Below are 16,990 nucleotides of genomic sequence, written 5' to 3'. Positions count from 1 at the left end.
ATTTCTATTAAAACATTACAAGTAAATTCACAACTGTAAGTGACATGTTCAACAAAAAGAACAAAGGGTGCTTGTGTCTATATTTTTTATTTTTATTTTATATGGAAGTGCGGTGGTTGAGTCGTGAAATACTTGGCTTCCGAACTAGAGGCCCAGGTTCGAATCCTGGTGAACACTGGGATATTTAATTTCGTTATCTTTAGGGCACATCTGAGTCCACACAGCTCTAATGGGTAGCTGAAATTAGTTGGGGGAAAGTAAAAGCGGTTGGCTGTTATGCTGGCAACATGACACCCTGGTTTACCGTGGGCCATATAATCTGATGACTTTTACATCGATTACAGCCCCATAAATCGCAAGTTATGAAATAGGAACTTAAGTGCATTTTATACATATATGTGTATGTGTGTACCCGTAAATAGGAAACAATTCTCCAGAAATAATTTGTATTTATTTTCCATGTCATAATCATATAATCACCATGTTTGACATTGGCTACATCTAAATCCAATACACTAGATCAGTTATACCCAAAGGACCGAGGGTATTATCCGGCATTTTACAATATAAATCCAAACATAAAAATACATTTTGCATGTATCTTTAGACTTTAATGTTTTGACTTTGGGTCCTAAAATGGATTAAATTAATTAGATGAAACCTTCTAAAGAACGCGTCAGCCTTTCATTATGTAGTTTTTTCCACTGGTGTTCAAATTCAACTAAAACAGGTTTACTTTAATGCTTAAAAAAACAAAAGAACACGGAAACTCTCTCACAGATACCAACTCCTTAATCCACCTTTCCACAAATAGTACAATAGACATGCTAAAAGCATGAAAATTGAGCTAAACAAAAAAATGGTAAAAAAAATTTAATCGCACTAATGTATCAATATTAATGTATTATTACATAATTGATTAAAAATACTAAATATAATTACACTTAAAATAAGCTTTTTATAATTTATTTTTTACAGATTGAACGATGTTGTTATGAAAACTATTCTATCAGAGACTAAGTACAAACTAATTAATTAATTATAGTCCTAATATAATATTAAATAAAAATAACACATTTTGATATTAATTGTTAAGATGTATAACTAAATAGATGAAAAATTGCAATAAACTAAGTATTCTTTGAAAAGCATGAAAATTGAGCTAAACAAAAAATTGGTAAAAAAAATTTAATCGCACTAATGTATCAATATTAATGTATTGTTGTAACTCTTGGGTAGGCACTCAACGTAAAGGCAGGCACTTTAACACAGTGTAACAGGAAATAAAGATAGGTGTTTATTCACTAGGACAAACACATAGCATCCTTCAGCTTCCTCAGAGTCTTTCTACTAATTTACCAGTCCTTTAGACAGCAACCCGAATGTGGACCAACGACAGCCTTCCCCGCTTCGCTCCAGGTCCCTTCTGCAACCTTCAGGCAGCACCAAAAGCTGGCTTCTTAGTTTCCAAACATTCAGACTCTTCACAATCCATGATGCACTGTTATTCTCTCTCTCTCCTAGTGTCTTCCTGTTTACGTTCACTAGTGCGCTAGTGCGCACCTCAAGCACTGGTGCAAGGCAGGGTTACAACAGTATTATTACATAATTGATTAAAAATACTAAATATAATTACACTTAAAATAAGCTTTTTTTATAATTTATTTTTTACAGATTGAACGATGTTGTTATGGAAACTATTCAATCATCAGAGACTAAGTACAAACTAATTAATTAATTATAGTCCTAATATAATATTAAATAAAAATAACACATTTTGATATTAATTGTTAAGATGTATAACTAAATAGATGAAAAATTGCAATAAACTAAGTATTCTTTTAAAATATAAATGTGTTTTTTTTTCAGAACTATTTAAACAAATCTTTTACAATTTTTAAAAAAATTCAAGCCATCTCATTATATATATTTAGACTTTGTGAAAGGCTTTTTTTTTAAAACAAATGGTTGCCCGTACTCAGTGATTAGGTCCCAGTACTCAGTGATTAAATGTCTAACTTTCTTGTTTTATTAAATATCTTTCTGCTTATAATTTTTTTTTTATAGTTAATCAAAATTTTTTACAAAATAACTTTTTTAAGTGAATCACAATGGAGCGTCAGAACATAATTGTCTAAGCAATTAGAATAGAACAGCAATGCCACAAGACTATATTTTTCCTTGTTAAGCACAACAAACTAACAAAAATTGACTATTTGTAATATGCTTTAGATATTTTGAGTTAAGTAACACAATATATTGTTAGTTGTTTTATTTATATTATAATCTTATGTCCATGATGGAGCGCAAGCATCTTTGGTGAAAGCGCTCAAGTAGTCTTAGTTACTTTCTGTATAGTGTCCATGTCTCAGATATATATAGAAGTGTTGAGAGAACCACCGCTTGGTAGACATTGATTTTTGTAGGGGCTCTCAGTTTACTGTGATCTTTGGAGCTTAGTAGGTTTTATTGGCCGACTTCTGGAACATGACTTCTGTTTTCCCGAGTTTTATAGATAAATCGATAGATGCGTCAGCGTATGCAAATTCATTCACCGCGTTCTGGAGATTATGTTTATTGTGAGCTAGCAGGGCGCAATCCTCGGCATAGAGAAGCTCAGTTATGGCCATCTCCTTTGTTTTTGTATGGGATAGTAGACGTTAAAGATTTAACACATTGCCGTTCGAACAAAAACTGAAGTAGATGCCTTAGCGAAACTGCTGCATCATTTGACCCAGCATTAAGCTAAAGAAGATAGCGAATATAGTAGGAACAAGTACACACCCCTGCTTCGGACCATTTTTTATTTGGAAATGGCAAGACCGCACTACAAACAGTAATTTCCTTGCGAACGCCGGTATGGACAGTATAGAGGGGCATTTTCATGGTCCGACAGTCATGCTGGGCAGGGCACGTGTCCCGTATGGGAGACGAACTTATGCTAAATGCACTCTTTTTTGGTGAGCTGAAAGGTGGTTGACGTAACAGAGGTGCCCACGGAAACGCTTCAAAGACTATCTTAGGCGCCAACTTGCCTTAGCTGACATATACGAGAGCACCTGATTGCATGCGGCCTCGAAGCGAGACAGCCGGAGATCACTCACAAAGGCCGCGGGATACACATTTGAGACCAAGAGAAAATCCTCTGCCGAGGATGCAGACGGCGAAAAGAAAATATTAATCGACCACCGGCGGACAATGGTTATGCTTGACCTGGATGTGGCAAATATGTAGGTCACAAATGGGGCTGCGTATTTACGGGAAATACTGCATTCCTCGTTAATCTTCGATCTCGAAGACAGCCTTATTATTATTATATTCTTAGTACCGAATACCGAGCCTCGATCAATGGAATAATTTGATGTGGAAAGATATTTACCCGAACCTATTTTGGAAACATTTTTCTATTGACGAAAATGAGCGATGTGGAAACCATTTTAAATCCGATAAAAATTGCTTTTATGTTCTGTTAGTTTTAAATGCTATTGAGAAAGGCACTTTGAATCGAAACATTTTTTAAGAGCCCCTACAGTCTAGAAAAAAAATTTTACTGTCGTCGTGTCGTTTTCCACTGAAGCTATTGCGTAAAACAATTTGCCTTTTATTGGCTTGGAAGAAAGTCTTTGTAGTGCAACTTATTAAATGTTTGCGTTTCAGACGTTTAATACTACAACTAATATAGTCATTATAGCTTTAGTACGAAAGCTCAAGTGATGCAAAATCTCTAGCTTATAGGTTAAAACGTTGAATTTGTAACAAAGTAAAATGGCACATTTTTTTCATAAAACATCTAAAAAATATTGCGTTAGTATTCTAAAGAGGGTTTCATATATCAATCAAAAAAAGTCGTAGCAGTAAAATCTAAATATACATTAATTTTGTTTTTTGAATTTTGGATTTATATATAATAAGGCTTGTCTCTAAGTTCGAAGATAAAAATGCGGTATTTCACGTTGCTACCCATCCCAAGCTGCGACCTACATATTTGCCACATCCAGCGCAGACATAACTATTGTCCGAATCAGTCTCTCTTTTCGCCGTCTACGTCTGTCCTCGGCAATGGATTTTCTTTTGGTCTCAAATGTGTATATAGCTTGTTTTTTTTTCCAGAGTTTCAAATAATCAGGGTTAGTATTTGACGATACTTTAACTTAAAGAGTTTTAGAATAATTAAAATGTGCCATCAGTTTATATAATTTCTATTCTTCCCAATTGAAATAGAACATATCGTTATTTACCATTTGTTTTTTATTATTTAAACAATTTAAAAGTTGAAACTATATGAAGTGTGAGAAAATATTCTAATAAAAAAAAATAACATTATTTAGTTAGTGTTTTTTCTTTTTACAGAAAGGAAGCTATTGAGTGGATATCGAAACAGAATACAAGGTACAATTATTGAAAACATTTGTACTATTGTTTTAAGTTTATACTTGAAAAGATAAAAAAAGCTCAATTTAAGTAGTATTTTTAAAAAGCTTATGTTAATTCTGTCTGTCTGGTAAAAAAAATGTAAACGATATTTCTCCCACACTCAACTCGGATTAAGTTGAAATTTTGAACAATTATTTGTTGTACCTAACAAAACAAGAAACAATTTAAAAAAGGTAATAAAGGCAGCTTTCCCTATTTTCAGAAAGAATATCAGAAACTATGAACTACAAACTATTAATTTTTACAGCCATTTTTCCGTCCATATAAAAAGAAAAGACAAAGTGTTACCGATACTGTTGTATTGATAGTTCGACTTATGACATTGTGGTGATTGTGTTTGTAAATAGTATTGTAAACAACACTTGATAGAATCTTGGGTGTAAGATTAAAGAAGTCTATGTTTATTTATTATTATTTCATTGGTCCATTGGTTGGGACAGAGTGACAGCTCTTGAAGTTGCGTTATTATTGTCAGAGTCCTGAGTTTTAGAGCCTAGTCGTATAGTAGAAGTAATATAGAAGTCAGTTAGCATAATTATGTATATATTTACTAGTTAACATTTGATGCGTTGTCTACAGCTACAGTTATCCTGATTACTTTTCTTAAAGTTATATTCTGTTGTTAATTCATCTTTGGCTTCTCCTTGAATTATTGAAAGAAGAACGTTTATGTGTCATGTCTAACCCTAGTTAGGAGTTCACAACCATGGTGGAGCAGCAAGTGTGTCAACAATTTGACAGGTGAACAATTTGATTATACTAATACTACTGACATGTCAAACCTTTGACATGAACTAGGAGATCTGTTTACCTATTAGCTTCTGGCTGAATTGAAATACTACGGTGAAATAAAGAACTGGAAAATTGAAACTGATTAACTCAGGGATTAAGAATCTTCTCAAAAATTGTAAGAACGGACCTACGTCCATACGATTGCTGAAAGAGCATACAGGGACCTGTAAAAACTATACGAAACGGGGAAAAGTCTCGTCTGTGCTACCAGAGATAAGAATTGGACGAGTGGGTTGCTAAAATCATAATAAGACAGAACGAGAAAAGAGATGCTAGAGTGGAAGAAAGGAGAGAAAGGGCGAAAGTAGAAGAGGAAGAAAGGAAAAAAAGGGCAAAATGGGAAGAAAGAAGCTGGCAATGCAAAAAGAAGAGATGAAATTTAAGTGGAAACTAGAGGAAGAACAAGTGGCAGCGAAAATAAATATAGATGATCAGGAATCGAAGGCCAGAACTGCTGCTATTGAAAAGGAGAGTAAGGAGAGTAAAGGAAAAGATGTTGATGAGCAAGGAGATAGAGACACGAGGAAAAGAAATACTCCCCAAACCAAAAGACAAAAATTTGTGGAAGGCACAGATAAGACGGATACATTTATCAACATTTGAAATGCTGATGAAACTCGAAAAGGAACCGCGACACGAATGGGCCATACAACTTCTCAGTTTGGTCGGGGGAAAGGCCCTCGATGCACTACAAGTCCTAAGCGATGACGAGGTAGCAAACTATGCCATCCTTAAGAAAACATTACTCGATTTCTATCAATACAGCGAGGACGACTATCGACAAAGGTTTCATGAGCTAAAACCACAATCGGACGGCAACATGAAGCTATTTGTTTCTGATGTGAAAATAACGTTCGAAAAATGGTTCTAAGCGTCAGGAATTAAAGAATCGTTTGAGAATCTGAAACAGTTTGTCATCGTGTATAAAATCATATCAACAGCTGGGAAAAATCCTTTTGCTTTGCTACAAGAAAGACAATCGAGAAATGTGGAGACCGTTTTGGAACTGTTTCAAACTTATGTAGCGGCACATCCAGGCGAAATACTACAAAAGAATGAGGGTGGTCAAGAAATCGAATTTGCCGCCGCAGCAACAGTCTCTACAACAGCACGATTCACAAAGAAAGAAACAGCACAACACCGTAGTCCACCACACAACAGAGATATACAGAGAGAACAAAATAATTATAGGATAAATCAGTCATTGGTCCAGAGAAGTTAAGTGAGTTGCTTCAACTGTTGGAAAATGGGACACATAGCGAAATATTGTAGAGAGGCCAGGGAAGAGAATACTGGAAGAATGATGTTGTGGCTCACGTAGGAGGCTTAGCTGAGAGTCTTTGACCGTACGTTACCTCGGCAATAGTTAACGGGAATCACATCCTTTCCCTACACGATACAAGGGCGACAAAATGTGTACTTTTAGCTAAACTTGTGAGGCCCCATCAGTACACCAAGAGACAATGCAAAGTACAAGGTTTTGGGGAGCAGGTCAAAAATTACCCGACCGCTATAGTACATATTAACTCTCCTTATTTCAATAAAACAGTTGAAACTATAGTTGTTGATAATGGACCATTCGATTTGTTGATAGGAAATTTCCATGCATAGAATTCCCAAAAGAGGTTCAGATCAACAGTTGGAAACAATTGTATAAATGGAAGTTACCTCAAGAAAATGATTGTTTGCAGATGCAACAACAAATGGTACAAAACCCCAACCAAAAAGAAGTACAGAGCCCTTGTCAGAGGAGTCCTATAGAAACCATATAGCAAGTTGAAACCAGACAACAAAAATTGAAACGACAAGAAGAAAGTTCTGGCGATGGTTTCCTGAACGGAACTATAAGAGACGATAGTGACGGAACACATGGGAATGATACTATGACAGAGAAGTACAAGCCAGAAACATTTCAAGAATTTCAGAAGAAAGACCCCACTCTGACTAAAATTTTTAATTTGGCAAAGAAATGAACAGTAGCAAGCACAAAGAGTAGTAAAAAAAATTCATAATAAAACAAGGCACCTTAATTAGAAAATATACCGATCAAAGGGGTGAATTCAAACAATTTGTAAAACCCAAGGAATACAGATTAATGATATTTTAAGGTCACGATCTATCAGTAGCTGGACACATGGGTCGTACAAAAACAAAACAAAGAATCCAACACTCTTCTATTTGCCTGGCATGGACAAAGACGTTGCTAAATATGTGTCATTCTGCAAAATATGCTTGGAAATGAAGAAAAACAAACCAAGACCACAGGATACGGAGATTTATCAATAGTTTTAAAGAAATAGTTAATTGAGAACCAGGCCTAATAAATGTTATTGAATGATAATCTAATTGAACTTCTTGTTTTGTAAAGGGTTAATCTCTCATTTAAAGCCTCAACAAGGAAACTTTTCTCTTTAGAGCGGTGCTATTGCTATGTAGTTTACCATTGCACCGAAAGTGTATAATATGAAACACTACTTATTTTTTTTTATTACATTTTAAATACATTTAATTACATTCCACTTATATTTTTTTCTATATTAAAAAAAGTAAGCTTTTTTTAAAAATGTATAAAGTTAGTATGACAGATATTATTTAATTTATTAATACAACTTTTCTATTAAAAAAAAATTTTCGGCCAAAAAAATCTAAAACCATTTGCATAAATGTGTTTAAAATATGCTGTGCAGTCAACCTTCTTACTAAATAGTCTCACGTGTTTTCACTATTAATTTAAAAAAAAACATGTTTGCATAGTTGATTTAAAAAATTAAATTTGTCGCCTTCAAGAAAAAAAAATGCAGCCGTTGCATTAGAACTTTGAAAGGACTAAAACATCATGATGTCGGATTTTCAATATCTTTTCTAGTTTACGAGATCCATACGGGACGGACGCACAGACGGACACAAAACTAACAAAGGCTATTCCCCTTTCAGGGGCAGCTAAAAATTATATTTCAATATGCACTGGCACAGTGGTTGCTGTATTAGCTTGTGAGGCTGAAGAAGCTTGGTATCGAGTTCAGGTTATTCACCTTTTTTATAAATGCATTTTAGAGGTGATCTCCCAGCTACCCCTTCTTTCTTCCCCACCCCCACCCCTTTCCAACTGGTCCAGACAAGTGATAGGATCGTGGGGTATTGAGAAAGCTAAAAGCATGAAATTGCGCTAAACAAAAACAATCGGTACAAATATTTGTGAAAAAAATATGATGGAACTATATGTACATTTTCTTCTGATTGTACTTAATGAAAAGAAAGGTTTTCATTGGGCTATACGCCATTTTCATGACTACAGTAAAACATTTTATCAGGCGTTTAAATAAATATCCAATCAAGTGGTTCCTTCTTAGTGGTCGTATTTACCTTAATTACATAAATCTATTTTCTTTCGCCTCTTATACAACACAGTATGAAACACATTTTTAATCAACTTTTTACCTAGTACAGTTAAAGTTGTACAAAGCATGCACACTTAGTCGTAATTAAACATACTCCACACTTTAAAGAATAAGACGCAATTATTTAGATTACTGGCAAATAGAAATATTATTAAGAGAAATTTATATAATGATAAAATATTTAAAATCATCATTTAACACTTTTTCTGAAGCAGTTGTAATTATTCTAGTATTTTCTTCAAGCTTCTTATCCTTCGATCTTGACCATCTGTCTTTCTTTAATATTCATTGCTTTTGTTTACACCAATTTCTCTTCCGTCTAGCAATAAACTTTTTTTTTACACATACAAAATGTGTCCAAATAACCTGGTTAGCCCTCTTCCACCGACTTATGCAATGCGATAAGCTCTCGCTCTCTCTCGTTCTCTCTCCCTCTTTCTCTCTCTCTCTCTCTCTCTCTATATATATATATATATATATATATATATATATATTGCTAGCAAATACTTTATATTTACATTAAATGTTTTTGATGTTTTTATGTTTTTATGTTAATCATTAAGTACAATACAATACTGCTTTTATTAATTCTATCAACAGCCAAAATGCACACTCCAACGATGAAATGTAAGCCAACTATTTTCCAATGATCTAACGATAGCAAATATTTTTGTTAGTCAAATCAAAATAAAAGATAAAAGATCCAACGCATATCCTTAGTTTTATATAAAATAACTCTAGATAATTAGAAATTTATATTAAAGAAAGGTGATATCGCAATATTTAGGGATTTTTACAAACTGTATTATTATTTAAAGCATTTTTTATCGTAGTCTATGACTTAAAACTTTGACTCGTTGTATTATTTGCAAAAAAAAAATATAACGGAAATATTACTGCTGCGTTTCTGTACGTGTATATATTGCTATAACTTAGCAATTAACCTCAATGAAAGTGATATAAAACAGAACGTTTAATAATCAATTATAAACTACAACTAGAGCCAAACTTAGAAACACATCTCAGGCCTCCTTGTTTACATCTCTAATCATCGGCCATCTTCCTTCCTTTGTTCTCTATCGTGTCCTCTGGTACACAATGTCGCGCCAAATGACAGTGCGCAATGTAGAGTCATAACAATATCATGGGCGTAGCCAGACCCCCCCCCCCCGAAATGAAATCCCCCCCTCTCTACAGGAGGGAGGGGTAGACGGACTTAAGTGACTGATTTTTTGTTTTGATTTTGTTTATTTTAGGTGAGATTTTAATACTAAACCATCACTTGCCCCAGCGCAGCCAAGGGGGTTTTGAGTTTAAAATCCCTTCGAAGGGTTTTTGCAGTTAAATTCCCCTCTTCTATAAAACAAAAGAAATAAAAAATAATGCAAAAGAAAATCCCCAAATTCCAAGAGCATAGCTAAGGAAGATTTTGATTTTAAACCCCCCTCCGAAATTTACTATAAAACCCCTTCTTCAATATAAAAAAGCAAACTACACACTGAAAATGCTATGAGCGTAGCCAAAGGGGTTTTGAGTTTAACCCCTCCCCCCCCCTACTGCGGGGTTTAAAGCTAAAAATTACCTCTTCAATATATATATATATAAATAAGCAAATTACACACTCCAAATTCTATGAGTGTAGCCAAAGGGGGTTTAAATTTAAACCTCCCTCCAGTTGGGTTTGAAGCTATAAAAAATACGTCATCAATATTCTTTTTCTTCTTAAACTGTCAGGTAGAGTTGGGCCTTCGGTTCTTGGAACTCTAGGCCAGCAAAAGTGAACAAGAGCTCCCTCTCACCGGCCTGAATGAGAACAGTGTACACTATTCTGTCTGACGGGTGGGTCAGACTCGCGGCATGAGACCTCGTACAGTGCGTACACTAAAACCCCCGCCATTTTCCTTTTCTATACCAGGCTAAACTATGCGAGATACACCATTTATGTAACGGCCCCTTGAGGATCAGCGCTTGGATTAAGACAAGGTTGTGGGAGCTTTTTTACAACTCCGTACAGTGCAATGAGGATGCTCTCGCGCCCCAATCTTACTATGGGGTCGACTCCTAGTTCGGCATAGCATTTCCTTGATTTAGACCCGATCTCTATAACTGACTCCTTAAATCTGTCTTAGCCATCTTTGTTGAGCCACATTTAGTGTTTTTCCATTTCGGCAGATGACTGACTATTCAGTGCACTTTATTAATGGAGCGCCGCCAATGGTAGAAATGTGTAACCTCTCTTGAATACGCTCTTGGAATTAAGTGACTGTAGTTTGCTTTAGATTTTATATCGAAAACGGAAGTTTTATCGTTAAAATCATCTGTTGGGGATTTTAAACTAAAAAATTTCCAAAGTAATTTTTTTTTTAATTCAAAACCCCATTTAGTTACGGTAACAGAATTTAATAACTGTAGTTTGCTTTCAATAATATTGACGATAGAGGTTTTCCACCTCAAAATGCTCTGTACGGGGATCTTAAATTCAAAACCATCTGGAGGGGTTTTAAACTTTAAAAAAAAAAAGCCACTTGTAGGGGAGGGGTTTAAACTCAAAACCCCCTATTGAAATGGCTACGCTCAAATAATTTTAGTGTGTAATTTTCTTTTTTTATATTGAAGAGGTATTTTTAGCATCAAACCCCTCTGAAAGGTGGGGGGGGGTTAAACTCAAAACCCCTTTTGGCAATGCTCATAGAATTTGGTGAGTGTAGTTTGCTTTAGAATAATATTGAAGAGGGGTTTTCAACCTCAAAACTCTCTGTAGGGGGATTTTAAACTCCAAAACATCTGGAGTTGTTTTAAACTTTAAAAAAAGCCATCTGGAGGAGGGGGTTTAAACTCAAAACTCCCCTTTGCCTTGGCTAAGCTCAAAGAATTTTAGAATGTAATTTACATTTTTTTTTTGTTTTGAAGAGGTATTTTTTAGCATCAAACCTCGATGATGGGGGGTTTAAACTGCCTGCTCGTGAGGTTTGCGCGCTGGACTGTTTTTCGGATTTATCGATGGTCGAGGGTTCAAATCCTGCCCGCTCCCATCCCCCGTCGTCCTGCGGGAGGTTTGGACTAGGAAGTAAACTATCTTCAACTCTGAAGGAACATCCGAAACATGTAAAACAAACATTACCCTCTTTTTCTACGCTCATAGCATTTTGAGTGTCTAATTTGCTTTTTTTTTTTATAGAAGAGGTATTTTTTCGCTTCAAACCTCTCTGAAAGGGGGTTTAAAGTTAAAACCCATTTGGTTACTCTCAAAGATTTTTGAGTGTGTAATTTGCTTTTTTTTATTTTGATGTATTTTTTTAGCTTCAAACCCCACTGGAAGGGGGGGGGTAGATTAAAAACCCCTTTGGTTACTCTCAAAGATTTTTTAATGTGTAATTTGCTTTTTAATATTGAAGAAGTATTTTTTTTAGCTTCAAACCCCACCGGATAGGGGTTTAAATTTAAGACCCCTTTGGTTACGCTCAAAGATTTTTGAGTGTGTAATTTGCTTTTTTTTATATTGAAGAGGTATTTTTTTTAAGCTTCAAACCCCACTGAAAAAGGGAAGAGGGTTAACTCAAAACTCAAAACCCGCTTTGGCAAAACTCATAGAATTTGGAGTGTGTAATTTGCTTTTTTGTTATATTGAAGAGGGGGTTTAAACTCAAAGCTCCTTTGGCTACGCTCATAGCATTTTCAGTGTGTAATTTGCTTTTTTATATTTAAGAAGGGGTTTCCCCCCCCCCTGCGGATTTCATTTGAACCCCAACCCCCTTCCTGGCTACGCCCATGATATATAAATATATATTAAGTATATATTAAAACGAAATATTAAAAAAAAATTGAAATACTTTATAAGTCATATTCGTTAGCTTCTTTTGTCTATGAGACATTAAATGCGAATTATGTTATATTTAAATTATTATATTTACATTTTCAAGCATAAACAATTTGCTGGCATACTTGAATATGAATACAAATGATCGGTAAGAGTATTTTTTAATAACTGTTAATATATATTCTTAATAATTGTAAATGTTACTAGCGAAGTGCCAAATTGAACATTTTATATTTTACCTAGAAACTACATAGATTGATTCGTGTTTTCAAGCAATGCAGGAAATAGCTTTACAATGCAATGACTACATCTCGTTTTGACAAATTAAGCATTGAGATATCTTGAATATTCGTTAGTCAGAAAAATGAAAGCTACTCATGGTCATTTTATCTCCTGCCATTTCATCCCTGGGCATTAACTATCCTTGTCCCTTAATCTCTTAGTCATCATATCTTTTATCATTTTATTTTTATCCAAGAAATTTAAATTAGAATAGCTATAAACAAGCATTTGTGTCTTTTTTGTGTATATATGTAATAAGAATTATACACGTACCTACAGCTAAAATAAAAAACAATGAACAAAAATACACGTTATATACATATGTAGAAATACAGATAGTAATACCGGCAAAGTGCAAAATGTAGGCTTTCACTAAAATGTATGGCGTTTTTTAAGCAAAAAAGATATGGTTCTAGATTTCCTACTGACTAATAATTAATTAAAATTTTAAAAGTCTTATTTAAAAAGGTATTTATAAATAACTAAATAAATGGGATGAAAGAACACAAAACGAACAACAGAATTTGTCTGTAATCTACATGCCTAAAAATGCCGAATGTCGCACTTTGCCGGTAAAATATATATATAGTCCACAATGTGCTAAAGTAAATAAAATAAAAATGCTATAAACTGAAAAGAAAACGCATCAATGAATTTAGCGTATGTTGTGTATCAAAACTTTATATTGCATAAGGAAACATTGTTGTTATTTAGTCGAAAATGGAATCACTGACTTCTTTACAAACAACACAAAAGTTTACATACTATGTCATACATATTGACAACGATATTTTATCAATTAATTCTTCATAGTTACAAAATGGATGCGCAGTTGCTGAGTGGTAAAGCGCTTGGGATTCGATCTGGAGGTCCCGGGCTCAAATCCTGATGAAAACTGGGATTTTTAATTTCGAGATCTTAGGGTGCCTCTGAGTCTACCCAGCTCTAATGGGTACCTGACATTAGTTGGGGAAAAGTAAAGGAGGTTGATGGTTGTGCTGGCCATATGACACCCTCTTAAATCATAGGCCACAGAAACAGATGACCTTTACATCATCTGCTCTATAAGAAGGTCTAAAAAGGAAATTTACTTTAATAGCATTGAAATGTGAGGATTGTTTTGTGTAGTCTGATGTCTTATTTTTATCCCAATATTTTTTTTAGCATTTCAAGTGTTTGTCAAGCAATACAAGAGTTCCTTGACAAAACAAATATCGAAACGTAAGGATTTTTTTAATGCGAATATACTTAATCCAACAAAGAACAAGCAAATATTTGTTTTCTTTCCGATCATTACAACCTAGTTTCCCTACTAAAGAAAAGACAAGTGTTATTTTTTATTTTTTGTCAAAACTTTAGTTATATATTATTAGATATTTTAAATATTTAGGTAGCTAAATATACTTTTAATTACAATATCTGTGTTTATTTTAATACAAGTTTGTTTTTGTTTTTTTTTTTAGTTATAGTTACAGCAATCCCTAGGTTCAGTTTAACAGACACATCATACACACTCACTCCTACATAAAGTTTTCAACTATGTGTATGATGATATAAAAATTAAAATATGAATTTAATACTAAAATATTTATACAATGATATTGATAGGAGTAATGTGAATGATAAGTAATACAAATATTAAATACGAAAATAATCTATATATATAATTCTCTTCATGGCTCAAGAGTTGAGACGATAAGAAGTAAGAAGAAGTACAGGAAAGATCACTCTCTTATTTCTGCGGATAGTCACCCCACGAAAAAACAAGAGAGGGGGAGAACAAGTATTCACTGGTCACTACGAATGGCTGCCTGGTCATGCGTTTTGCGCGCTGGACTGTCGTTTGGATTTATCGATAGTCTCGGGTTCAAACAATGCCCGCTCCCATCCCCCTTCGTCTTGCGGGAGGTTTGGACTTGGAATTAAACTTACCTTTAGTAAAATCACTAAATTTAGAAAGCCTTCAGGACAGAAGGCTCAAAAGTAAAGTAGCAATCATACATAAAACACTAAACCATAATTTTCAAATCCAAAAACAAAATTCAATAAAATACTCTGAAAGACACAAAGATAAAGGCACATTCCTCGTCCCATATGCTAGGACAAATTTGTACAAATACTCCTTTTTCCCTAGCAATTTAGAGCATGGAATGGGTTGCCTGAGCTAGCCAGGAAAACCAGTGACTTGGCATAATTTAAGTCATTGGTTAATATGCATGACTAAATGCATGACGCGTAGGACGTAATCATCTTCTTTTTTAAAGTTACGTCTGTATTATATAAGAAGTAAGATAAGAAGGAACATCCGAAACATTTACAAACACTAAATAGCAGCGCCGGATTTAACCATTGTGACCAAGAAGTAATGGAATGAGAACAAGTAATATACTATGTTTATTTAGAGGTCACTAAATAGCAGGGCCGAACTTTACAATTGTGGAGCCCTATGCAAAACGGATTTCGCCGGTACACGTTTGGGTACGGAAGCGGATAAGTGAAATTTAAGAATTACCAAATGTTTCAATCTATCTTTGAGAATTGTTGACCTTAAGTAATTCTTCATTAGTTTGAAACGCGAGAAGCTTCTTTCATCAGATTACACAATTACGGCTAATGCATAATGCCGTTTTTATTTATCGCGCGTAGGATTGGCGATTTCCATAATGAATGACAACCCAAAATGACAATTTTTCTTTATATATTCCGTATATTTTAAGGACTTTTTCGTATCTTTTGCAATTTCGGGAGATATCCAGGAGCTCCTGGTAAATCGACAGAAGGGCGAGGAAATTGTTTTTAAGTTATAAAATGGTCTATTTTAATAATTTATACACCTTGAATTAGCGCGGGTCCTATAAAAGTGCGGGGCCCACTGCGGTCGCATAGGTTGCAGTGGCCTAAGGCCGGCCCTGCAGAGTAGCGGCGTATGCTACGCCGCCGATCGACTAGTAAATAATAATTACATTCATAGTAAGTATTTCAATAATATTAATGCACTAAACACCTCAATAATAAATAATAACCATAATCAAGAGCCTTTATGATGGTTTCACCTGCCAAGTAATCCAATGTGGCAAGCTGTCAGAGGATTTTCCAGTCACAACAGGAGTCAAACTGGGATGTCTTCTTTCACCATTCCTGTTCCTTCTAGTATTGGATTGGGTCACAAAAGAAGTATACTCTATCGCAGGGAAAGGAATCCAATGGACTTTCAAACAAAAGCTGGAAGATCTGGAATTCATTGATGACATAGCCCTTTTATCACACAGACTACAGGATATGCAGGAAAAGTTCACAGCTTTTAGCGAAGTAGGAAAAAGAGTAGGCCTCAAAATAAATCACCAAAAAACAAAAGTACTTAAAGTAAACAATAACCAAATTGGAGACATAGAACTGGATTCTCAGACAATAGATCAAGTAGAAAATGTCATATACCTTGGGATTGTAGTCAGTATATGAGGTGGAACAGATGAAGACATTAAACGCCGTATAAATCTAGCGCATCAGACATTTATGCGCTAAATAAAACCAACCTGCAAATCTCCTTACATCTCAAACAAGACTAAACTGAGAATGTCAAGGCTGTTCTATTATATGGTTCTGAAACATGGAGAACAACTGAAGCCACAACAAAAAAAAAGTTTAGACCTTCATCAACAGATGCCTGAAAAATATCCTAAAAATACACTGGTACTACAAAGTAGAAAATACCAAACTGTGGGAGATGAGTGGACAGAAAAATATAGAAGTGCAGATCTTCGAGAGGAAGTGGAGATGGATTGGTCACACCCTTTGAAAAGATACCAGAAACAGAGCTAGGCTAGAGTGGAACCCCAAGGGAACTAGACGCAGAGGACGACCAAAAAGAACATGGCGACGCAGTGTATTAGAAGAAGCCGAGAGGACCGAGAAGAGCTGGGAAACTATCAAAAAACTAGCAAGAGATCGTTGAGAGTAGCGTGTTTTTGTCGAGGCCCTATGTTCCATAAAGAATCCAAAGGAATGATGATGATGATGATGATGAAACACCTCAATAGTATCATATCCACAACTTGTACCAACGAATCGTCGCTGTAAAAAAATACTGCAGAAACTGTCGATGAACAAAAATTTGATAGTAGGTAGCATTCAAGGACTTCTGACTGAAAACACTGACAATGATGAAAACAACACTGTCAATGGTAACACCAGCACCCACAGTATAACTCTAAGTTGAAATAGGTAACCCCAATACTGAAACCCCAAAGAAATAAACAACAAGACTCTA

General features: G+C 34.8%; 1 protein-coding gene across 18 annotated transcripts in view; it reads left to right on the top strand.

Moving 5' to 3' along the window:
* LOC106052346 (deoxynucleoside triphosphate triphosphohydrolase SAMHD1-like) overlaps positions 1-16,990 on the top strand; it is a 175,383-nt gene that overhangs the window by 125,541 nt on the left and 32,852 nt on the right. For all 18 annotated transcript variants that reach the window (XM_056034990.1, XM_056034989.1, XM_056034992.1 and 15 more), the window contains 6 exons: positions 979-1,020; positions 1,675-1,719; positions 4,351-4,389; positions 9,225-9,251; positions 12,545-12,589; positions 13,888-13,944. In XM_056034990.1, the coding sequence (XP_055890965.1) occupies positions 979-1,020; positions 1,675-1,719; positions 4,351-4,389; positions 9,225-9,251; positions 12,545-12,589; positions 13,888-13,944 (255 nt within the window). The remainder of the gene's footprint in view (positions 1-978; positions 1,021-1,674; positions 1,720-4,350; positions 4,390-9,224; positions 9,252-12,544; positions 12,590-13,887; positions 13,945-16,990) is intronic.

This window comes from Biomphalaria glabrata, chromosome 7 (genome assembly GCF_947242115.1).
Source record: "Biomphalaria glabrata chromosome 7, xgBioGlab47.1, whole genome shotgun sequence".
Classification (NCBI taxonomy): domain Eukaryota; kingdom Metazoa; phylum Mollusca; class Gastropoda; family Planorbidae; genus Biomphalaria; species Biomphalaria glabrata.
The sequence above is the reverse complement of the archived record's forward strand: the minus strand, read 5'-3'. Positions and strand labels throughout refer to the sequence as shown.